At 40.9% G+C, this 24,115-nt stretch overlaps 4 protein-coding genes across 4 annotated transcripts; 1 reads left to right on the top strand and 3 right to left on the bottom strand.

Annotated features, from left to right (window-relative positions):
- Positions 1–2,309: 2,309 nt before the first annotated feature.
- Positions 2,310–5,641, bottom strand: LOC120807292 (cytokine-inducible SH2-containing protein-like). The gene is made up of 3 exons (XM_040159078.1): positions 5,369–5,641; positions 4,502–4,658; positions 2,310–3,739 (listed from the first exon to the last, which is right to left on the bottom strand). Exons 2-3 carry the CDS (start codon positions 4,638–4,640, stop codon positions 3,234–3,236), a joined length of 645 nt encoding a protein of 214 aa, XP_040015012.1. The 5' UTR covers positions 4,641–4,658; positions 5,369–5,641; the 3' UTR covers positions 2,310–3,233.
- A 2,024-nt stretch (positions 5,642–7,665) lies between these two features.
- Positions 7,666–12,721, bottom strand: LOC120807291 (twinfilin-2-like). Its single transcript, XM_040159077.1, has 9 exons — positions 12,697–12,721; positions 11,760–11,837; positions 11,470–11,648; positions 10,667–10,762; positions 10,473–10,577; positions 9,993–10,118; positions 9,736–9,886; positions 8,683–8,804; positions 7,666–8,453 (listed from the first exon to the last, which is right to left on the bottom strand). The coding sequence occupies exons 1-9, from the start codon at positions 12,719–12,721 to the stop codon at positions 8,286–8,288; spliced, it is 1,050 nt and encodes a 349-aa protein (XP_040015011.1). The 3' UTR covers positions 7,666–8,285.
- A 2,031-nt stretch (positions 12,722–14,752) lies between these two features.
- LOC120807290 (WD repeat-containing protein 82-like) lies at positions 14,753–20,386 on the bottom strand. Its single transcript, XM_040159076.1, has 10 exons — positions 20,366–20,386; positions 17,555–17,724; positions 17,190–17,290; positions 17,001–17,067; positions 16,314–16,413; positions 15,715–15,831; positions 15,422–15,577; positions 15,232–15,301; positions 15,000–15,142; positions 14,753–14,910 (listed from the first exon to the last, which is right to left on the bottom strand). The coding sequence occupies exons 2-10, from the start codon at positions 17,722–17,724 to the stop codon at positions 14,878–14,880; spliced, it is 957 nt and encodes a 318-aa protein (XP_040015010.1). The 5' UTR covers positions 20,366–20,386; the 3' UTR covers positions 14,753–14,877.
- Positions 18,987–23,244, top strand: rpusd4 (RNA pseudouridine synthase D4). The gene is made up of 6 exons (XM_040159075.1): positions 18,987–19,476; positions 20,405–20,612; positions 20,718–20,811; positions 20,999–21,149; positions 21,291–21,388; positions 22,871–23,244. The coding sequence occupies exons 1-6, from the start codon at positions 19,089–19,091 to the stop codon at positions 23,072–23,074; spliced, it is 1,143 nt and encodes a 380-aa protein (XP_040015009.1). The 5' UTR covers positions 18,987–19,088; the 3' UTR covers positions 23,075–23,244.
- Positions 23,245–24,115: the final 871 nt, after the last annotated feature.

Genomic DNA, 24,115 nt, shown 5'->3' with positions numbered 1-24,115 from the left:
TACACTTTGACATTGCTACTTTTACTCTGATCTGACTAAATGTCATACATAGTACTGGTAAACATCAGCTACAGAGTCTTATCTTCTGTCAGTGCTGTTCAGTTAAATGTGGTACAAAGATGTTGCTGATTACAGATTGAAACATTTAGTATTTTACAATTGAGAAAGTTGTTGTAACGAGAAGTGTTTTGATGATGTTGATCATTTAATTGTTGACTGAGAAATTATTTAAATGTTTCAGACTAATAGGTTTAAGTAGAGACAGACAGAGAGAGACAATCTGTTCTCAGTTGGTGCTGCAGTGTATTAATAACTACAGCTCTTACTCAATTCCAGATAAGAGGCTTTCTCAGCCCTGCTCAGTTCCATCTCGCAGAAACCAACTCAGGCGTGTTTCCATGAAAGCAATAACACTAATACCTCACATTCATTTGTATGTTCAAGTGGCCAGTCATTCAACGGTAAAAAGAAAAAACACTTTGGGAAAAAAGAGAAAACATTCCTGAGGCTTATTTTTCCACAGGTATGTATGATTCTCTTCTGAGATTAAAACCAGTTTGTAAACAGGTGACATTTAATAGTTAACAACAGTTTTCTACGATCAGACTTTGATCTACATTCTGGTAATGATTTTGTAAGAGTGTGTTTTACTTCTTCAAATGGATAATATCTGTCATGACTGGTGGTAGGCGCACAGGCAGGGAGGACCCAAGTGAAGACACACAGGCAGGCTGGTGCAGCAAAGGAACTTAATAGATTAAGTGATAAGGACCAGGCTTACAGGCAGGCAGGCATGCAGGCAGGTACAGACAACAGGTAACTACACACGTGACAAATTAAGAAAGGAAAATCCTGAAAAATGAGTGGAGAGAACAGCATGACAGTGCCCCCATCCATAGGGCAGGAGGTGTCACTGAATGGTTTGATGAGTATGAAAATGATGTGAATCATACGCTATGGCCTTCGCAGTCACCAGATCTCAACCCAACTGAGCAGCTAGGGGAGCTTTTGGACGGACGTGTTAGATAGCGCTCTCATCCATCAACATCAAAACATAAAATGAGGGAATATAGTTTGGAGGAATGTTGTTCATCCCTCCAGTAGAATTCCAGAGACTTGTCGAATCTATGCCAAGGTGCACTGAAGCTGTTCTGGTGGCACGTACTCACCCAACACCTTAATAAGACACTTTATTTAGGTTTTCCTTCAATGTGTCACCCGTCTGTACATACAGGTAGCAGGACCAGGAGTCCACAGTATGAGCAGTACAAAGAGAAACATAAAGAGACATTAGTAAATTATCTGGTAACTGAGAGGGAAAAAAGGGCTGGTACCAGGGAGATGATGAGGAGAATGAGGAACTGGTGTGTAGGTACGCTGGTGAGTTCCAGTGATTGGAAATGGGAGGTGGATCTGGGAACAGAAAGAAAGTCGTGGAATGGCTCCAAGAAAAACCTCAAAAAAATTTCAAGCTAGCAGGGCGGGTGGAAGAAGTCGGGAGGTGGGATTCAGCTGGGACCTCTGACTGAGGAACAGGTGAGACATTGACTGTGTTCCCCGCCTGAGGAACAGATGAGACGTTGGCTGGGATCACCAACTCAGGAACAGACGAGACGTTGAAGAGGACGGCTAACACAGGGGTCCAGCTTGGGGTCCAGCTGTGCATCAGTCATAATGCTGGGCCGCAGAGACTCTGGGTCGCTGGGCAGCTTATGGGACTGACATCTTCGGCTTCCTTCTAGAGGCTCCGACCCCTAGATAACTCCTTGAAATAAAAAGGCAAGGTGACTGCTGAAGGTCTTCATGGGTAGGATCAGGCCCAGAGGCTAGCTAAATTGGAAGAAAACTGGAGGCTAGAAGGCTGATGGATAGCTGACTGGGCTGCATGAAGGTGGCTGGCAGGCCCGGAACTAGCCGGTGCAGAAGCAGGCTGAAGTCCGGCAGGTCTAATGCTAGCTGACTGGGAAACTGACTTGAGCCCGGCAGGGTATGAAGATTCCAGAGCTGGCAGCAGGTGAACAAACCTGACTCTAACCATCTGTTGTGTAGGACAGGGTTCAGTCCACTGGCAATCAGGCAGGTGGCTAGCATGTCCAGTGCTAGTCGACCTTGACACAGGCTGGACGGTAGCCGACCGAAATGCAGGCTAGAGGCTAGCCAAAAAGAGAAAACATTCTTGAAGTTTATTTCTCCAGGGCACATGTGATTCTCTTTTGAGAGTAACACCAGTTTGTAAACAGATGTCCTTTAATAGCTAACAACAGTTTTCTACAAAAACACTTGGATCTTCATTCTGGTAATGAGTTTGAAGAAGGGTACTTTTTCAAATGGAAGATATCTGATTGTAGAAAAGGATTCTGCACATAAAAGACATTTAAAAAAATACACACTGTACCCAGTGTTTTATCTTTTTAAATGACTTGTCAGCACCTCCAGTCTGCATGTCATGTAGTGTCAGCCTGACCTCAATCTATCCACACTCATAATATTGGTTACAACATGTCTAATCAGTGTAGCCTCAAATATTCTAATTCTTAATTACATTTTAATTGGAAGAGAGTCATTACATTGAGACTCAGCAGGGAACAGACAACTAATGCTCCCCCTCCAAACTCTGTTGGATTTTGTGCTAGGAAATGATCAGAACCCTTGTTCTATCAGGATATCCATAACAGGAAAACAATTAGGATGTGAGGACATATTTAAAAGCTTTTGTCTGACTTTTGTGATGGCCATAATGGTGCCCAGAAATTGCAAGTGTTACAGGAGATCACTTTTAGCTCAACCATGGTTCATCAGGTTTATTGATATCATGTACAGTGAAATAAAAAATTCTCTTTGCAAATGTAAGCCCCCCCCCCCAAAAAAAGTTGTTTACTCCAAGGCAGAGAAAACAATTCTCTGTTATTACTGGTGGTAAATGGGACAAATAAAGAGAAAAAACCGAGAACTTACATATTGGCATTGTAGAAATACATGGATTTAGAGTAACTGAAACATATCAAAATATTAAAAATATTCTGGAGAACAACAATAACACTGTAGCAGGACTGAGCTTGTTCATAGAGGTCGCACTGAGGTTTACTGTACTTGAACCATTACGATATTCTCCCTCTGGGCCAGTCTCTGTTGCCTGGGTGTCAAACTGTCCCCGAGTCACAGTGTGTGGTCATGGAGTGTGACCCTTATCCATGTTCCAGTCTCTGTGTCCTGTGTCTGAGGGACAGAGACCCTCATATGTGGAAAGGGTAGTCCTGCAGGTAGCGCAGCAGAAGCTTTGGGAGTGGCAGCTGGTCTGGGCAGTTTGTGTGTCTGTTGACGGTGAGGCGCGTCAGGTGTTGCAAAGAAGGGAATGCCTCTGATTTGTGTAAAGGGTGCATCAGCTTTAGAGGGACTCCCGTGTCTTTGGCTGTGTGCGCGGCAGGGCCAAGCTTTGTTTTGGGGTGAATGTCATTAGATGTCTGGTCCTGTGGCGTCTGGCCTGAACTCTTGTAGTGCTGTATGAGGCTGTGAACATCTGGGAAGGACTGCAGGTGAGGCAGACCAGGGGAGATGGAGTCCAGCCAGAAACAGCCCCTGCTGTACTCTATTCGCACACTTGTAGGTCCACAGCGGGTCTTCACTGACAGGGCCAACATGTACTGAGGGTGACTGCTGTCCCGCACCAGGAACGTACCTTCAGACATTGTCAGGAGAGCTTCCCGAGCTTGACTCGCTGAGATGGAACCCCAGTACCAGCCTGGAAACAGATAGGTGGTTTGGATTTTTTTTTTTTTAGGTTTTTATTTTCATTTTCTACATTTAGATCTGATGGATATAGCCAAGTATGCATTGTGGTTGCCTTTTAAATAGCTAACACACAGATGATTCCCCTCAAGGTAATTAGCATTGCACCTGGCAAGACAGTCAAAAACATGACAAAGAGCAACCAGCACTGGAACAAGAAAAAAGGAAAATTTAGGATTTGTTCAGTGGATCTACCATCCACTTCTTTACACATCAAATGTCAACAGGCATTCTAACAATTACTAAACAGCTTGAACAACATCTCCACATGTTTGCATTACAACTTAAAGGCACAGAGGACCTGTGTAATATCTCCAACCCTATAGAGGAGGTTTTTTTGGATCTAAGTGCACACTGTATACACCATATTACCCCCAATAATCAGAGTAGAATAACTTTATTGCCCATCAAAAAGTAATGGAATTTTGTAGTTTATGTGGCCCACACGATACACGCAGGGTAAAATTATAGAAATAATTTTAAGACAACAAACATACACACGGAGTTAAGAACAGTATGGCTGTATAGGAGGTGCAAATATGTGCATGTGTTAGAACAGTTAGTCATTTATTGCTTGCCGTGTTGGAGTAAATGAATAAAAGTCTAACAAATCTAATACATAATGCTTATATGAGATGGACTCGTTGCAAACAGCTGGATGTCATATTTTAATAGAGTAAAATGTGAAGTCAAAATCAGTGAAGTGCTGACGTACCCGAGGTCTGTAGATACTGGAAGGTGGTGGTGATGCAGCGGAGGTCTTCTGCTGGGTCCCAGGGTGGAGGAGAGGGATGTGGGCAACATGAACCTCCTCGCTCCTCATGATGGAAAATGGTCACTGCCCGGGCAACCATTTCAGACTGACAGCAGACCTGTCAAGATAATGTTCATGTTGGAGCATTAACAAAATACATGTGAGGTATCAAACAAGATTCTTGTGCAGGTTTATCCTGTATTCTGCTCCAAAATCTCTCTTAAGTAAAGTACGTTATAAGAAATTCCATGTCAGTAGTTAAACTGATGTTTTGGTTGCACAATTTTATCTGAGATGTCGTCACAGTTATTGTGAACAAAAGGAGCAAACAAGCATCAAACCAAACAGATAAACAAACTAAGACAAAAAACAAATTAATGGTAAAAAAACCCATAACAAACAAACAAAAAACTACACAACACGAAATAATAATATCAAAAAAATCTAACATAACTCATTAATAGGTCTGTATAGCTAAAAGCCCAAGGCTGGCAGTCTTAAAATTACACTATATTTCCTTAAGAAAATGTTAGAATAAAACAGATTTTGAAATTCCAAATAAACTATTTTCTGTCATTCTGTCGTTTGTTTATTTGTATATTTATTTGGATCGACAGTAGCTGTGAAAAGCGCAACAGGTACTCCCGAGGAAAAGAAGATAGTACAACCTCATGTAATTATGTAGGTAAAAGTTAAGTGAAAGTTATATTACAAACATATGCCTATACACAATCCAAGTACTTAAAAACAGGCAATAATAATAATAAATAATAATAATAAAACTAGGTACAGCACCGGTTTATGATACAGTAAGCACTGCAATCTTACCTTAAATCAAGCAAAATCATCAGAATTGCGACCAGCCCGAAAAACAGTCCAGGGTATAAACCATCAGATTCTCACGGTAAGTAAATTAAATATCGTGAGTGAATAGTCCCCTGATGACGGCGAAAAGAAACATTCCTCGTAACTATCTGTTGTGGTCACAAAAAACGAGCGAGAGGAGCGGAGCGTGTGTGCTCTTTATTCAGTGAACTGCGGGACAGAAAACTGCTCGGTTCACTTTGGGCTGACGGGGGTTCCAGGAATCTGTTTCCAAGAAGCGCTTTGTGTTTCGGCGTCCGCAGTGTCAAGAGAGGCTGCAGCCAGCAGCTCCACTGGGCTCCTAGTGCGCGCACGCACACACACACACACACACACACACACACACACACACACACACACACACACACACACACACACACACACAAACACGCGCGCGCGCGCAACTTCCTTTAGGGATTTCAAAATAAAAGGCACTGCTGTGAAGAAGAGCTCAAACTCCGTGCTTCACAAAACAGGATGACTAAAAATATTGTTGAAAAAATGTAATAAAGGTGTTACAGACAAGCTCATCCTAAACCCATTGTGACCAATAATCCAACCACCCCTAAAATTTTGTAGTTATTTTGATTTTGACAGGTTTATTTCATAACGACGCTGTCATTGTGAAATAAAACGGTCACTGGAATAATTGCATGGTGAAATGAAAACAGATGCTGAGAGGGGACATTTCGAAGGAACCTGCAAAAATCTCTGCTTCTGTCAAAAGAAGCAGGATGAAACACAATAATAAGCTGAGTTAAAAAAAAAAAAAAGATTATTTCACAATTGTATTGTTATATTGTACATTATGTCCATATTTGTTCATATGACAGTGTTTTGTTACCCACTGTGTGTATATATCCATTCAATATTTATTCCAGCACTCTTTGCACTAACACCCACCCTTCTACTATTAGTAGACTTTTTTACAGTTTACAGAAGCAGTTCTGACTTGTATGTAGAATACATATGTTATTGTCCATTTTTGTTTTGATGTATGCATCTGTTTACTTCACTTACTTATAATACATCAACATACTTGGCCAGTAAAGCTGATTTTGATTCTAACTTATTTGTCTACTGCCTAGGGGTCTGCAGATCTGATTTGCAGTGTTTCTGTGTAATGTTACTGTTTGAAAACTGCCGATGTAGGAGGAACAACAGGTGACGGTAGAAACAACCTTTTATGTCGAAGGCAGATCGCAGGACTTCCGGTAATGTTGGGGTTACCGCTGTCTGTCTTGATGCAGCTGCCGACAGTAATGTGTTTAATGCTGTGTTCTCGTTCAGTGGAATGGAAGAACAGTTTCCCAACCATTATACTGTATATGTCTATTATTTTATGTTGCATGTATGAGTCCTGACTTTATTTCTATATGTCTTCTTTCAGCACACATGCAATTGCCTTATATCATACAGTGAGACAAAAACTCTAATGTATGCTATGTTATCATCCAGTCACTCTCTCCAGGCTCCACAGCACGCTCTGAACAAAAACCCTTCAGCCAGTGATTATGTCTTGTTATATTATCATGAAGAAAATAACCTCTGTGGTGCAAATGATTGTTTTTTTTTTCCCCCCAGGAAATTAACTGAACTGTGTCATGTCAGAAGTCAGTATGCCTTCAAAAAGTAAAGGTACATCATCACCCACTCCACAGTTCCCATGTACAGAGATAACGACCACCTGAAAACTGCCTTTCAGCCCTGCACCGCATTTCCAAGAAAAAACGGTTCACATCAACCGTCTTTCCCGTAAGGTATGAAGGCAGCACAATGCACAGCTGAAGGCTTCTGAGTAGAGAGCCTTCCTGGAAAAACACACACAACAAATTGACCTCTGCTACTGAGCCATGACCCCGGCTGCTGCTGGCCTGCGTGACTATAGGATATCTCACACACACAAACACACACACACACACACACACACACACACACACACACACACACACACACACAAAGTCAGAGTGAGAGAGAGAAATGAGGTCGCAAACACAAGAAAATAAAGAAAATATTTTATTGTAGGTCCATGTATAACAACAGCCTTCATCTGAATGTAGTCAAACCATGACTGTGTGCCTGAAGAAAGCAACTGTAAAAGTGATGTGGATGAATTTACACGTGGTAAAGAGTGAACCACATGCAATTTAAAGGATAATCCACCCTAAAACAGAAATTTCATATTCAATGAGCTTGAATAGAATTATAGATATTGTGTATCAGCTCGTTCTAGTTCGTTATTGAAGCTTTATTTATGTTTACAGACTGACATTTTGAAATCTAAGACTCCTTTTTTTTTTTTTATGGGCGCACCATTCTTTCAAATGGACATGTCCTAGATGCCAAGTGCATCCTTTTATACACATTTCCCTAAAATTCAGCCTGACATATTCAGTATCTTTGGAAACATTTGAATCTCAACCACATTTTAAAATAAAGTTTTGTGGATTTGAACAAAGTTTGGCTGCACAGCAGGAGTTTGAAATGACTCAATCAGTTGTGGAAAGTAGGGTTTAAGAAGATAAACAAGACTGTAAATTTTTATCTGCAAGCTGGTGCACTTCCCTCAAAGTACTGACACTACAACACTATTTTCAGTGTTGACAAAGCAGCTCCCGGGCTGCATTTTGATGAGGATGTAGTATCTTGGCTATCACTTTCACAAAAATGTGCACATTATCAACTTTATTTCAAAACAGGAAAACATATGAATGAGTTCTGCTTCATGGTGGATCTATTTTTTTTTATGTTCTGTATGAAATGTACGTCCTCCAGAATAAATAAAGAAGTAATGGCTGGAAGCTAAACAGTCAAATGACAGGTCAATTCATAGATATCAGGTCGGTTTGCTTGTGTAGTTGTATAGGTGTGTGTATAGTGTCTAACTTTCTTCCCCGTTCTCCCCAGTACCCTTGATGAGGCGTTTGTTGCCCCTCTTGCCCCCTGGTCCACGGGGCTTGGCAAAGGCCTGCTTTAAGGTGTGCTCAATTGGGTGGACCTCCTCGTACAGGAAGTCTTCTGTCAGGCCATCGCCACTGTCTATCTCCATCTATGCACACACACACACACACAAACACACACAAAAAGAATAACACATACATATAAAGTATGAACTTGTACACAGATGAATCACTACTTTTTTCAATATCATGGTTCATAATGGTCACAATCTATGATCTTCAACAGTTTACAGATAAATTACGATGACTTTGGCAACCAAGAAACACCTGATTGATTATGTTGGTCATTTCATAAATGGGTAATTTGGTGATCTGTACCTTTTTGGTGACCTCCAGCTGGTAATCTCTCTCCACCTCATCCAGTAGCCTGTTCTTACAGCTGGAGTACAACATCCTTTCCTTAATACTACAGGTGTACCCTGGCATCGAATATATGAACACTGGAAGAGGCATGAAGTTGTCAGTTGATCAGTTGTAACTGCCAAATCATTGCTGCCGTTAAAGCTCTTTAGACAAGGACACAGAAACAGAAACCTGGCTTACATGGTGCAGCCTACAGCACTTGAGGTCAATTAAATAGGTGTAAGCAAGCGTGTGTTGAAAACTGAAACTAGTCCGAGAGATACTACATATGGCCACTGGTACTGGACAGATTAACATTGTGTCTGAAAGCTGTATTTGAAAGCTGCAAAATGTTCACCAGCTAGTCGCCAACTTTGTCTCTCTATGGTTTTGTGTTGAGCAGGTAGTGAACAGTAGATTTTTTACAGATTTTCTCTGAAAACAGCTGTTTGCTGTTGTTGGAAATGAGGTTGATAGGAGCCATGAGAGTGAACCAAAAGAGTAAAAACAGTAAAAACAATGAGCTGAAAGATGCTAAAGTACTCTTTAGAAATGAGGGGAGCAGCAGAGTCTCAGGGTTGGTCACTACGTCACTACGAGTGAACTCCTTTCTTGGGGTTGGGACCCTACACGGTGTCACTTGACAAGGAGGTGAAGGTTATTGGAGATCATAAGGCAGCTTTTGGGAAATATGGGCATTGCGGATTTTTTAGACACAGCACCTGAATTAAGTTCATTACTGTATTGCTGCATTTAATCAAGAAAGGACCTCACTGAGATTAAAATCTCTCTTTACTGAGAAATGTTTTAATAAAAATGAGTTAAATAGACTTTCGATATGATCATTTACAATAATAATTCCTATAAAATTCACATGGCCCTCCCTCCAGTCTCTTGAAAATACAGAGCAAAATGACAGAACTTGATATCTCCACGTGATACTTGTTAGGCAGAGAATTTGAAGTTACTTTGCATCTCTGCATTATCCCCACAACTGCACTCACACCTACAGTGAGACTGTGTACTGACCCAGTGCCTCCTGCCGCTGGCCCTGGTGGGAGTGTCTGAAGATGAAGAAGTGGTATCTGGGTGAATCTGTGGGAATCCTGTAGGGAAGCTCGTGGGTCTCTGTAGGTTTGGTGTGAACCAGTTCAATGGTCTCTTTCTCTACATCCAGCCTCTGCGACACAACATACATCTTTCAAACAGATCTTTGCAGCTTGGTTTTGTTTACAGGGGGAACGTTACATGTTGCAGGATGTGTAATTAGTAAAAACTGTTTTCACCAGCTGTATGTAGTTGATGCGTTTCTGCTTGAGTTGCTGCAGAGCTCGTTTGGCCTCTTCTTGTAATGGGAATGCAAGACCCTGAAGAGTCTGTGCCCTTTTGTCTAAGCCAAACTCCATTGTAACCTGCAGGATTGAAAAAATACAGCAAACTCTTTACTGACTTCTCTTAACACACAAAATAACATAATTACTTGAACAGAAAATCAACATCTGCACACAAGACTGAACAAACCTTTGCTCGTGCTGTTGGAGTCCCAATTCGTCTACGTTCATCCTGTGGATATAACAGACAGTTTTGAAATCTGTCCTCTCTGTTCTTCATGCACAGACACTTGGATTTGTATTAGGGGGAAAATCTACATACCCAAACAACTTTATCCTGCGGCAAAAAATGTTGAAGCATACAGTTGAGTACACATGATATACATAGCACATTAAGCGTGCATATTCAGACAGTTGATATTTCTTAAACTCTACCTCTGTGACTTTAATTCGTTGCAATTCCTGCTCGGCTGCTGTGAGAGGAGCAGGAGAGGAGCAGGAGGACATGTGTCGCAGGTATCCCTGGAAGCACAGGTCCTCCTGCAAACAGAGAGACACCAACGGGAGGGTACTTAGTCATCAAAAGACGATTCACGGATCAATTTTCACAAGGGAGGGATTTTACTGACCTCGACTGTGCCAAACATTTCGTCTTTGATATGACCTCCTCCAAACTCTTTCTTCAGTGTGGCACGGGTTGCTGCGTACATCATCTTTTGCCTCACCTAGAGTATGGCACAACAGACAGGGGGTCATAATGAGCTTCAAACATGGTTATAATGGGATGTTCATTATGTTGGATTTCTATAGTCATAAGTGTGGGTGTGGTAGTTCATAAATGATTGACTGACTGTACACTCTTATATTCAGTGGCTTTTTCTATTGTACATGCTTTCTTGTTGAGTAGTTTCTATTTAATTTCTGATCTGGCTATTGTATATTTAGTAGTGATTATAATTTAAAGCAGGTGCTGTGTAACACCATATAAACAATATGTTAATTTCCCCAAAACAAAGTCAGGAAAAATGGCGGGGCTCCACTTCAGTGCATCCGTTTTCTCATGTGGACCATACACAGAATATATCATAAATTAATTTATTTTCAAATTTCTGCTCAGTAATAATAACCCCAGTCTTTGCATGAACCTGTGTTTGGTTCATTTTTGCCTGCACATTAAAAAATAACTTTAAAATGTTACCTTAAAATGTTATTTTTAAATTGTGTAGTATTTTCATTAACAGACAAAACAAATTAAGTTCATTTTATGTTATTTAATTCAGTCCTGTTTATAATGTTATTTCAGTTAATAATGTTTTTGAACATCTAGGTTTAATCTTATTCTTAGTTTGCAATAACTCCGTGGTGCTTTGAATGACTACATTTGAAACTGGCTGATCAGTCAGCACATGTGGATCAGCGTCTCCAGACATACTGGGGATTGGTCAGGTGACCAGGCGATGAAGATCCACTGATATCCCTGCGCATTCCGGGAGTCCAGACGATAGAGGATGTAGCACGGCTCCTGAGGCGTGAGCAGAGGAAGCAGGGACTGATCATAGTCCTTGTCCCAGCTGTGTGCAGGCTCTCTGTATGAATCTAGCACCAACTCCTCTGCAGAACAAAAATGAGCATCAGCAAACTCATTTCGGGATTTGGAACGAGTCAGCGTGACGGTTTAATGATGTCAAGTCCTTTTGAATATAAGAAACATCTCATGTTTACCATTTCTGATGACAATCTTCATTACTCTGATGGCACCTCCCCTCGCTTGGGCCAGAAACTCTTTCAGCTCAGATGTTGCTAAAGTAACCAGATATAAGCAAACAAGTCAAAGCTGAGGCTGGGGGGTTGGAAGAAAGTGAGACAGAGTTGGGTAAATAAGAACCTGAGACTCCACTTCAGGGAGAAAATTGATCCGCTGCCAGATCGTCACGCTATCACCTAAAGTGACTCAGACAGGGGACGAATGAATCAAATAATCCCTGAGAAATTTGAGTGGTACGGATAAAACACCCTCATCATTCCCCAGTTTTTAAACCCCTGAAGGGTAGTTTGGTAGTGAAAACTAGATGTAGCTATTTGTTGAACCCCCTCCTCCTCTCTCACCATTGTTACCAAACACAGCGGTCTCATAAATGATGTAAGATAAGGTGAGAAAGGTGAGAGAGGCATGCTTCCGCCAACCTGTCCCCCTCTGCTCCAATTACCAAATGCCATAACACATATATATAAGTAGCTCTTAAACTATCCATAAATGCCCATAGGTGCTATATATCACAGTTACAGGTATCACAACATGGACCACAGACATCTTAACTGTGAATCAGTTGTGTACAGGCTAATAATGTCTTAGATTTGTGGCTTTTCCTGGCCACAATTATTTATAGTCAAAGCAGGTTTATGAAGAGGGCGCAGTTAAGTGACCACTTCAGGATGATCTTAAAATTCTTCTTCCCTAAAGGAAAGCATTAAAACACCAGAGAATATCACAAGTGAGACTGTAAGGATCTATTATTTGCTATAGCACATCTCAAAGGCTAAAACAAACATTTAAAATAAAGCACCTAAACTGAATTTGGAGCTAGTATGGAGAGAACTAGACTAGTACAGTTTTTTGCTCTAAGAATATGTAGTTTCCCTTTAGAAAAATTGAACTAACCGTTAATTCCAGTTTGGTGTGACATCTTTTGGCAGTCAGTTTTCCCCGCTTCACACTCCTCTCATGCAAGAAGGACCAGGTCCAGGTTCTCTGTGCCCTCGCTGTTCTTGCTCAGCAGGTAGGGTGCCTCTCCACTGATGGCAGACAGATGGACCCACGCGTAGCAGTGACATAAACGCCTCGAGGGAGATTCCTGACACTTGAAATACAATCTGCTGAACTGTGGCTGATGAGTAATAACGAACCTGTCAGTGGATATGCCACCGTAACCGCTGATCTAAAACTCTGCGTATCGATGACAACTTTAAAAAGCCTCGGTGGGGGTGCCTCTCCCGGGTCACGCACTGTACTGTACTGTGTGTGAAGGGCGCACCAGGCTGTGGAGAAATCCACTGCTCATGACAACAGTACAGTGTTTTCAGATGCCGTCGGTGTACCACATGTAATGACATTTTATCACTCGTTCACATAGAGTGGCCGCAGCGGGACGCAACTGCATGGTCTCAAATTCCAGGCACCTGGTCACAGAAATATGACACCGAGCAAGAATCCGGCTGCTACATTTCAACATTGTTACCTGGACCAAGAGTGGCAGGATTTCAGGTAATAGTGTTCGGTACGTTGTGGGCATTTTAACAGACAGGGTTACCACTCAAAGCTGCTGAAAGCATGAGAATGTGGCAGATGGCTGAGGCAACTACGCACACTGGTCAAATATGAGAATGTGAAGGTTCTTATGCAAACACTGTTCCTCCAAAAGTGTAAGGTGAAGAGCTCCAAACGTCAGGTGTGTACACTGGAAGGGTTCGCTCCTAAGTGCTCAGTACAAACAGATCCATCAGAGACCGCAGACAAAAACACTAACATAGTCACTGAGAAAGCACGCACACGCACACGCACACGCACACACGCACACACACACACACACACACACACACAGACACATACACACAGGATAATATATGGGAGTGAATGAGAGTGAAAAGCTGTTTGTAAGAATCTGAGCAACAAATGCTTAAACGATCAGAATGTCTTTGTCCGTCTCTCCCTCCACACACACAGACACACACTCGGAGGTTTCTAAAAGAGAGATAAGTGTGTACCTGTGAGGTTACCTGTGATGGGATCATCCATTATTCACTCAGTGGTGAGTACACAACCCAAGCATCTATACATTATTTAAAAGAGCCCCAACCCCCCCTCGTAAGTGATGTGTTATTGTTAATATACTGACCTTACACTTATCTAAATACAGATCAGTTTATAAAGACTCTCTAATCTTAACTGTGTTTAAAGTTGTGATTATTCATATACAAAGAGCAGCTTGTGGAATCGTATTCATATCAGTCTTTTTTTGTATTGGAGAAATTGAGAAAAAAACTAAATTTTTCCCATTCATCAGTACTGTCTAAAGCTGAAACAACAACAATCGATTAACTGGTCAATAGATTATTCATTGGCAAATATTTTGAAAATTGATGAATTGTTAATAGAAATTTCATAACATTTCCTTGCTTCAGCTTCTTAGTTGTGAGAGAACTTCTTTTCTTTTTCTTACGTGACAATAAACTGAATATCTTTGGACTGTTGGTCAGACGAAGCATCAACTGGATGAGGACACCTTTGCTTGGGCTTTCACATTTTTTTTACTGTTCTCATTTACTGTATCACATTTTATTAACCAAACAATTTACCGATTAATTGAAAAAAATAAAATAAAATCGTTAGCTGCAGCTGTATTACTGTATATCAATATTTAGCTGATGGATTATAAAAGTAAGGATGGCAAAACAGGGACAAAAACAGCAACTCTTATTTTTTTTTTAATTTGAAACAGTTATCATCATTATCACAATAAAAACACTGATGATTAATCAGTTAAATTATACGTTAAATGTCAAGATATACGGTTAAAATATCACACTGAACTGTGTAAAAAAAAAACAAACTTTTTATAAGGAGGTATTTTGTTCAGTCACAGATGCATCAATCCTTTCAAAAGTTTAAAAATACCGTTGGTAAAAGTTTAACATCTTACAGGAGGAGACACCCAAAAAAAAACACATATTTTTCTCCAACATACTATTAGGTCATGAGGTTCTTATCGTGCAAAAAAAGGCAGTCCAACACATCAAGGTATCACTGCATAGTGTCAACGTGTTATACGAGGGCTCACTCCTTCTATAAGTCATCGACACACGGGAGCCAAAAGGTCTGTTAGGAGAACAGGAGAAGAAAGTAAAACATGAAATGAGCCCTCTGTTCATAGCAGCAGTGGATTTGAGTGGGGTTGATCATCTCACCATGTTAGTGCAGGCGCTGGCAAACGTCATGTATCTGGGATTGAACTGCAGAGTGTTGATGGGTCCTGGATGTTTCCCGTCCAGCACAGCCACCTTCATCCCGCTCTCAGTGCTCCAAACATGGACCCTCCCATCCTCTGAGCCTGCACAGCGGGACACAGTTAAGCACAGTCAGAACAGAGATCTTACAGGGGGAGACATCCAAATATAAAGTTGTGGTATTTTGGCTTACCAATCATGACAAACTGTGAGTCGGGAGTGAAGCAGGCCTCCAAGGAGATGCCTCTGCTGTTGTTGTAGCCCTTAAAATAAGCAAAGACAGGGACACCTTCAGCCACTTAAAAGTGATTGTAACAATATACGAACAAAATTCATTCAGTAGGTTTTATGGCAATGTGATTGAAATACTGTATGTCTCTTACAGAAAAAGTGTGCAGCACAGATCCATTGAAAGCATTAAGGACACGGATCATCCCTCCATTTGTAGAGATGAGAATCTGTGTCCCATCGTTACTGAATTTGAGTCCAGTCCAGTCACAGACACGATTAAACCTTGTCTCAAAGGAGGCAAACGGACCCTTTTAATTGGAAGATAAAATACGTCATAAATACAATATTGAAGAGAAAACTATACAGCAGCAGTACAAAAGACTCCCACACAGTCACACACAGAAGCAAAAACACAACCCGTTAACACACTGAGTTTACATTTCACCTTGTCAAAAGCACGAAGGTCATACAGTTTAATGGCCTGTGACTCCACCCCTGCGGCAAATATCAGCCCATCAGGGTCAAAGGAACATACAGGTTTCCCCAGTGGATTAGTCAAACCCTGAAACACAAACACACAAATAATAATAAAGAAAGAGTGAGAAGTTACTACATGAAATATTGGATTTTGAAAGATATGCAAATATATTAGCATCATATTTCAGCCTTTTTAAATAATGACTTGTGTTTGTGTTGTACACTGTCTTTTATTAATGTCTCCCCCTCCATTTAGTCTTTTTTTATAGCATAATATTGTAAAACATTCTGCTTTATCGACGGCGTGTTGGTCCGGTTTTACATCTGAAAGAGCAGCTCCAAATGGTTCCTAAGGCAGGTCTGGGGACACCCAGCGGTCACAGGACAAATGCTTACTAAAAGGGGATTTGCAGGCTATTGATAGATAGTACCTTGATGTGCAATAGTTTGGGTAGTCCTGCTCTAAAGTACTAACAGCTCCAGCAGGAGGTGTGATTACGCATTTAAGTGACTGCCTACAGAGAGCACGGGAAGTGTCATTTTCCTGCTGGGTCACAGACTACTCACTTGACAGTTTGGAGAGCGCAGGTCCCAGATCCGGATCGTCTTGTCCAACGACCCTGAGATAAAAGTGTCATCCACTGGTGACATGGAGAGAGCAATAACCCTGAAACCAGGAGGTGATAAACAATGATTTTAGATGAGGTAAATACAACAACAAAAGACCAGATCAAATGAAGTGAAACTAAATGACACCTGTGGAGATCTGGGTAAATAGCTGCTATGACAGAGGTAAATATGCTAATATTCTGTGTTTACGCTGATCAGGAATATATTTCAAGACTACAACTTTGTGTCTTTGTAAAACATTTGAGTGTAACCTATTTTTATCAGCATGGACGGATTAGAACACAAAGCTAACTTCAAAGATGTAGAAATAAATAGAAAAATGTCTGTTTTGTGATCATTTTGACAGAATTCCCCTTATTAAAACACAAGTTGTAGCCTCTTGGTTTGATCTGATTAGGGGGCCAATAGGCCTAAAATGCTCTCCAGTACACATCTGCTTGAGAACAAAAATCTTACCCAGCACATGATAAGGGTCGTGCATACTTTGCTCTCGTTATAGCTTCTTGTGTGGAAATAAACTATGTTTTTTTCCTCCTTCTTCTTTCCTTCACACCTGTGTATATAACACTACATGTCTGTTCTTCCTTTGGATTCAGAGTGGTCCAGGTGGTTACACGTACTCACCTTGCAGTGTGACCAGGGAAATAGCGGATGTACTTGTTGTCAGTCAGAGACAGGTATCGTATGGTATCTACAAGACACATAACCATCTTACTCTCCAGAACTAAAACACCTGTATTTTTAAGTCCGTTTCCCGTCTTGTTATATATGGCGCCTGGTGCCAGCCGCTGGCTGTCAGCACTGAGTTCTCACCATCTAGTTTGTTGGAGCTGTAGACCACCGTCTGTGTGTCTCCATGCGTGTAGCGGATGAGGTCCACTCCATACTTCTTGCTGAACAGAGTCCGCTTGGGTCTGAGAGGGGACAAACGATTCACGTCTGTCATACATGTGATCACCTTGGCAGCACGGGTAACATGCTGCACACTCCCATTTATTACCAGTGCAGTTTCTAAAAAAAAACACACTTTCACATAGACCTTCATCTGCTATGGAAATGTAGTATTATTTGCATATATGTAGGTTGTAAACGCCTTCCTATTACAGTTTAGTCATGAAGTTAATTACACAGTAGCCACTTGTTTTTTGTTTTTGTTTTTGAATATGTTGGCCACTTACTTTCCCTCCCGCATGTCATATAGCACAATACAGTCGTCGTCGCTGCTTGATATTGCATTTTCCCCGTTCGGGCTGTAGTCCACACAGTTGACTTTCTGTGAGTTCTCTCTGTACGTCCGGGCGACCCTGAAACTCCGCAACACGCTGTCTGTGATCTTCATGCCTGGCATCTATTGGGACCAAACAAACCGCGTAAAAACAAGGCGCGGTGCTCTGTTTCTGCTTTAACGAAGCCTGCGAGTCATTTCTGTCGTCTGTCTGGTCGAGCAATGACTGAGGACCGTCCTCTCAGAGCCTTGGAGGTAATTCAGTCCTTACATTTTCATTAAAAACAAGAGCGACAAAAAAACAAACCAAAAAAACAAAACAAACCCTAAAATTTACAACATGCAACGATAACCCAGCCTGGACCAACAACGATACATTCGGTTTGTTTCTCGTTATGTACCAGGCGGGCGGTGTTTTACTACCACCACCTTTACATTCAATGGCTTCAATGGGCCGAGCGGTGGCGGCGTAAGAAACGAGCATGCCCGCGGTCAGAGAAAAGGAAATTACGCACCGCAGGAAATTGTTGTATTTACAGTCAACTATTTCAGAGGTACAATAAGACCCCGGGATTTATTTATATATTTTTCAATTAAGACGCGAGAAATTATCCTGTTAATTCAGTTATTGTAAAATGCAGGTTAAATGTTGATCCTCTCTGCTCCTACTGTCACAACACAGATGAAACTAAAACTGATCTTTTATTTTGGGACAATCCCAGTTTAGTCAAACTTTTTGGTACGGCCTTAATCACTTTTTAAACAGAAAATTAGATACTCAACTCAGATTTAAATTTGAGTTTATTTTATCTGGTATTTTAACTGAAATCTCTGTCAAGAAATGTGTGTTATTAATTTGATTTCTTAATCAGTAAAATCCTATATACCCCCATTTCCCATATACACTTTGTTATGCAAATTTTCAATAGCAAATTTGCATATTTAATAGCCAACTATTCTCTTATTGCTATTATATTTCTTTACTGATTTATTGTTATTTGTATACTACCTCGATGACTCAGTATACTGTTAGTGTTTTTGAAATGATAAACCTGTTCTAAGTTTAATTTTGTAAATAAAGTTAAAAAGATACATGTACAAGGAGATTTAAAGGTCAGATATAATTTGTCTGTGGCCGCTTGTCTTTTATTTGTCTTTATTGCTAATCTTTATGTTTATTAAAACGCAATTTTTAGTTGCGTTTCACAACAATTTGAAGTCGTTTAATATCTGTATAAACCATGGATTTTAAAAAAATTGGGTTAGAGTACTGAGCAAAAGTAATGGTTTAATAAAAGCCCCTACTAAAACTACCATAATGTATTTTTTATTTTGTTGCTATTTTATTGTGTGGAAAAGAAAATTCGTACGCTTTTATACTGAAAGGTGCGACTCGGAAGAGATTTAACGGCGAGCAGCGCACGTTTCCTCTGGAGTTTGTGGTCGTTTCTCCAGCTTAATGTCAAATACCTCCACTCTGTGCCACAATGAACAGCTGCAGTAGAGTCGCCTGTAAGGGTGACTGGCCCTCCGGCCTTAACACCCTCTTCTCTCGGATCAAACCACGGACGAACTGCCGCCGGGGCCCGGGGGCAGCGCCGTGCCACAGCCGGGGCCGGGCCACCGCCGCGGGAGAGAAACACCGCCGGACAGCGATCGACCTGGCCCGGAAGGTCCGGCAGGAGAGGGCGGCGCCGACGGCTGCCGAGGCTCCGGTGTCCGGCCAGCAGAGGAGGGTGATGGAACTGAAACGGTTCAGTCTGCAGCTTCAAAATGTCCATCCTAACGTGCTGGCCAAACACCTCCACAGAAGCGTGCTGTACCAGGGTAAAGATGTGGTGGTCATCAATAAACCCCATGGTGTCCCTGTCCGAGGTAAACCAACCTAAAGGGCTGTCTAAGTGAATATTTACAGTGCTCTAATTTTGACCAGAGTCGAAGAGTTTGAGCTACGATTTTGAAGGGGATATGTGTGGGATTTGGTTAGAAAAAAAAATAATATTTTCCTTGGAGCTGAAAAGGTGCTGAATCGATCGGTTGATTGACAGAAAATCAATCAATTTGAGCCATTTTTCAAGTAACAATGCCACAAATTCTCCTATTCCGGCTTCATAAAATGCCAGGATTTCTTGCTTTTCTCTATTTTAGGGCTGCGATTTGAGGATTCATTTCAGTGTTGAATATTATTTTCAGTTTATCGATTGTTTTATCTAGGAAATGTAAAAAAAGCCCCAAACAATATCTTTAAATTCCTTGTTTTGTCCAACTGACAGTTTAAAACATTAAAGATATTCAATTAAAAATAGATATACAAATCAAAAAAGCAGCAAACGCACTTTGATAAACTGGAACCAGAAAATATTTGAGATTATTATTTTATTAAATGACTTCAGTGACTTGTTTGATTATTAAAATTGTTGCTGAATAACATTGTGGCGATTGTTTAATTGTCACTGTAAAGTAAATACCTTTTGTTTTGGAAGTTGGTTGGACAAAACAAGAAATCTGAGGACACCGCCTTGGAGGACCCTCTGCGACTCTTCAGATTAATTGATGATGATAAACTGATACGTTTCAGTTGCAGCTCCGATTTCCTTTTTGCATATCTGAGATAAGTCAATATTGGCTGCTAACATCAGCTTGCTGATATTTTGGTAGGGCTATAGTCCTATTGCAGTATCAGCACTGGAGGTGTCTGTAAATAAAGTTTCAGTTGTTTGATATCGGCAGAAAAAAATGGAATCCCAAACTGAAGCTGGAGTACCTGGACCTGAATTCATGTGCATTTGTTGCCGTCTCTCAGATGACTCCAAGGTCACATCCATCTCCTCTGTGCTTCCTGTCCTTTCCAAAATGATGGACGGGATGAAGATCAAGTCTGATTCTCAGCTGCTCCCCTGTCTGGGACTGGAGAAAGAGACAACAGGAGTTCTCCTGCTGGCCAGGAGTGAAGAGGCAGTGGAGCACATACTCAACCTGCACAGAAGTAACCAAGTGGAGAGAAAATACTGGTAAAATAAAGGATGGTGATATAGGGTCTCACTTTATTGTTACACGTTTCACGGTTCACACCCAGGTGTCTGTGGGTCATTCTCCTGTTCACTCTTCTTCCACAGGGTCATCACAGTGGGTGTACCTGTGCCATCTGAAGGAGTGATTGACATTCCCATTATAGAGAGAGAGGTCACGGGCCCTCGGCCACACTACAAGGTGTCTCTTCTTTTGTGGTTTTGATGCTTTACCAATTACCTGTCTTTAAATCAAATGGCAGAAAATGAACTCTACTAATTGCTGTAGTAAATGATTAAAACAACAATTAATTTTGGTGTTATTGCAGAACTATTCATTTTCAGGTGCAGGGATTCTCCAGTCTCATTACTTCTTGTTTAAATTTCAGATGGCGTTAAGTCCTCTTTTCAGAATGAATGCTGCAGGTGATGGGGTAACCAAAGTCCGTGGTCATCGGCAGGCTCATCCTGCTGTGACCAAGTACAGAGTCCTGGACAGCAGCAGTGGTTGCAGCCTTGTTGAACTTCAGCCTTTTACCGGTAAGAAGACCGAGCTTTTGGGAAACATATCAAAATAAATTACTGACAAATTACTTTGGTAAATCTTTTTTTTCCTCTTTTTTTTTTTTTAGCACGAATGGTCACTTTTTTTAAAACTTTTGTTCTTTCTTGTGTCCACAGGAGTGAAGCACCAGATGAGGGTTCACATGGCTTTTGCTCTGGCATGTCCCATTCTAGGTGACCATAAATATTCCCACTGGAGCAAACTGGCACCCCAGGTAAAATTTGTCTTCAGTGTACCACAAAGAACAGAGTGACCTCAAATGAGTCCATGAGTATTAAACAGTGGTACATAAAGAAGGTAGCGGCGCCACCATCGTCGAGTGACCAACGGTATGCCACCCTTGCTTTAGTGGCAATGCCGATTTTAAGTGGTATTTCACAGTTTTTGGTATGTGCCACTTATCAACGGCATGTCACTTGTGTTCCACTGATGGACACAATTCTCCAACTGCATATACTATGCTTTTTTTAATACTTTAACTTTATTTACACAATTCAACTTACAACAGTGTCATCATTTCAAATCACTAACAGTGTATTGAGTTCTCTAGGCCAGTCTTGTTTTATTGTCATAAGCCGATTGTTAGTGGTATGTCTACTGGCATATGGCAATAAATGGCATGTCACATGTGTTTCACTTGCTTAGCAACCAAAATAGTGGGCCATTTAACAGTTGCAGCTGCTTACAAAGAGTGGTTGTCTTCAAATATGACATAAGCTAACAGTCTTCCATTAAACCTGAACAGTTAGCAGTGGCATATGCCAGAGAGAATCAGTAAATGCAGGTGGGGACTGGTATCCACCCTTGGAACCACTAACATTGAGCAAATGCCTCTAAAGCAAGAGTGGTATATCATGAGTCACTTTTTGATCATAGGACAAACCAAGGCATAGCTGGCCTTAAAGGAGTACTTTGATAGGTTGGCTGGTCCTTTTTACAGATGCTGTGTTTGTGTTCAGTCATATTTGATCAACTCCTGAATGATTTTTGCCTAATGACAAGCAGAATTGTCTTATAAGCATACTGCTGATATTTATGGTCCCAGTATATGCCTGTTAAATATGTGTGCAGTTATATATGCAAGATGGGTCCATCGCCTCAGGTTGTTCAAGTCACACTGATCCTGCAGTTAAGGTTGTGCAGTTGAAACCAAGATTCATCAGACCAGATATTCTTTTATTAGCTGCCGACATCTTCGTGTGTTTTATTCTGCTGTAGACGCCTTTGGCAACTAAAACTGAACGTGAGGTAGCCTGTGCGGTTGTCTGCTTTATACCTCAAATCAACAGGCAACAAAGAGCTGCACTGTGTTGTAGATATGTACCATTGTACCCTGCAACTGTACTATAATGTAAACTTTCACACTGACTTGGGCATTACTTGCAAGTGTCTTGCACTTTAGTCTCCCTCTCACATGGCAAACATTTTGATTAGGTGTCTTGGAAAACCAACAACTTTTACCGTCTCACTGATCCTCAAACTGACCCTAAAGGGAGCAATAAAAACCCCTTTTTAAATATGCTTGACCACGTTTCAAGTTAATTAATTCGCATGTCAAGCTAAGTGTGGAAATTGAGTTTTTGTTGCCTGCATTTGGGTACATTATGACACATATACAAATATTTGTGCAAGGGCTTGGTTTCCGTTTTGTCTCCAGTAACTTCTGAATAACTAAACTTTATGTTTTGGCCCACAGAAATTACCGGAACGTGTGTTGGGAAAGCTCGGACTGGAACAGAGCAACATCCGGTATCTTCCTCTCCATTTGCATGCTCGACAGCTGACACTGCCAGAAGCCAGTCAAATAGACATCAACGTGTCCTGTCCGCTGCCTAAATACTTCACACACACACTGAAACGACTGCATTTAAACCCTCCTGATGAAAAAGATGACAAATGATGACACCCTTGCTTTTTGTTAAATTCTTTGCATTCCAATGGATGAAAGAAAGTGTGTTACCATTTAAATTAAATGAAAAATTAAAGGTTTTTTTTTTGTATCCCTGTTGTGTAGAAAATGACTGTACAGTGCTATACAACTCATTTTAGTAATAAAGAAATGAAACATAACTATTACAACTATCTTTGTCCTTGTAGTTAATCCATATTGTAACACATGTCATTTCCTTGCCGGTACCACTAAGATATGGATGCTGATGATTTAAGAAGTCATTTTTAAAAAGGCCCACAACTAATTCTTATTTCAAACGTCAGAGCTGCATTTCCACAGACAACAAAGTGCTAAATACTTTTCATTGTTGAACTGCTTGGCATGACTCTTGATACAAGGATTAATACTGCATTAACTAAACAAAGATGTATCCATCTGCATATCCTGTTTAATAACCTACTATACATACATACAGGACTAAGTTGGCAAAAATCCTTGACAAGTGTTTCAATTGACCTGAGAAAAATGTTTCCAACCTCCTGCATGACTACAATATAGCACTTGACCTTGCGAATATCTGAGGTTCAATTTACTCAGTGATCCACAAGCATAAATTACGACGACATTTTTGAAAAAAAAAAAAAAAGCAGGCACAAGTTCTTCAGTTTAGAACATATCAATAGATAATCCAAAATGCAGTCAGATTACAAAAAAAAAAGTCATGAGCAATGGTCCTTGTAATTGTCCATTTAGGAGTAATGTATCATAGGGGGACCTTGAGGAGAAGTAAGACGTGGTTAACAGTCTGTGAGGTTAGGAAGTGAAGGGTTAAATGTCCTCATATATTGAGAAGACTGACTTTTACAGAAAAATGTACCAACTCTGCTCAGTTGAGAGAGCCACAGCCCAAGAGATTGATCATGATTCAGCACTGGTGAGGCCTCACTTCATCGCCAGTTAAAAAGGTTACAGAGGCGATGGCTTACATAGGGAGTCAAGAGAAAGAACAGTCCACCCAATCAGCTGAAAACAAAATGTAAGAAGAGAAAT

The sequence above is a fragment of the Xiphias gladius genome, chromosome 21 (genome assembly GCF_016859285.1).
Source record: "Xiphias gladius isolate SHS-SW01 ecotype Sanya breed wild chromosome 21, ASM1685928v1, whole genome shotgun sequence".
In the NCBI taxonomy this organism is placed as follows: Eukaryota; Metazoa; Chordata; class Actinopteri; order Istiophoriformes; family Xiphiidae; genus Xiphias; species Xiphias gladius.
Note: the sequence above shows the minus strand (reverse complement) of the source record. Positions and strands in the feature narration are given on the sequence as shown.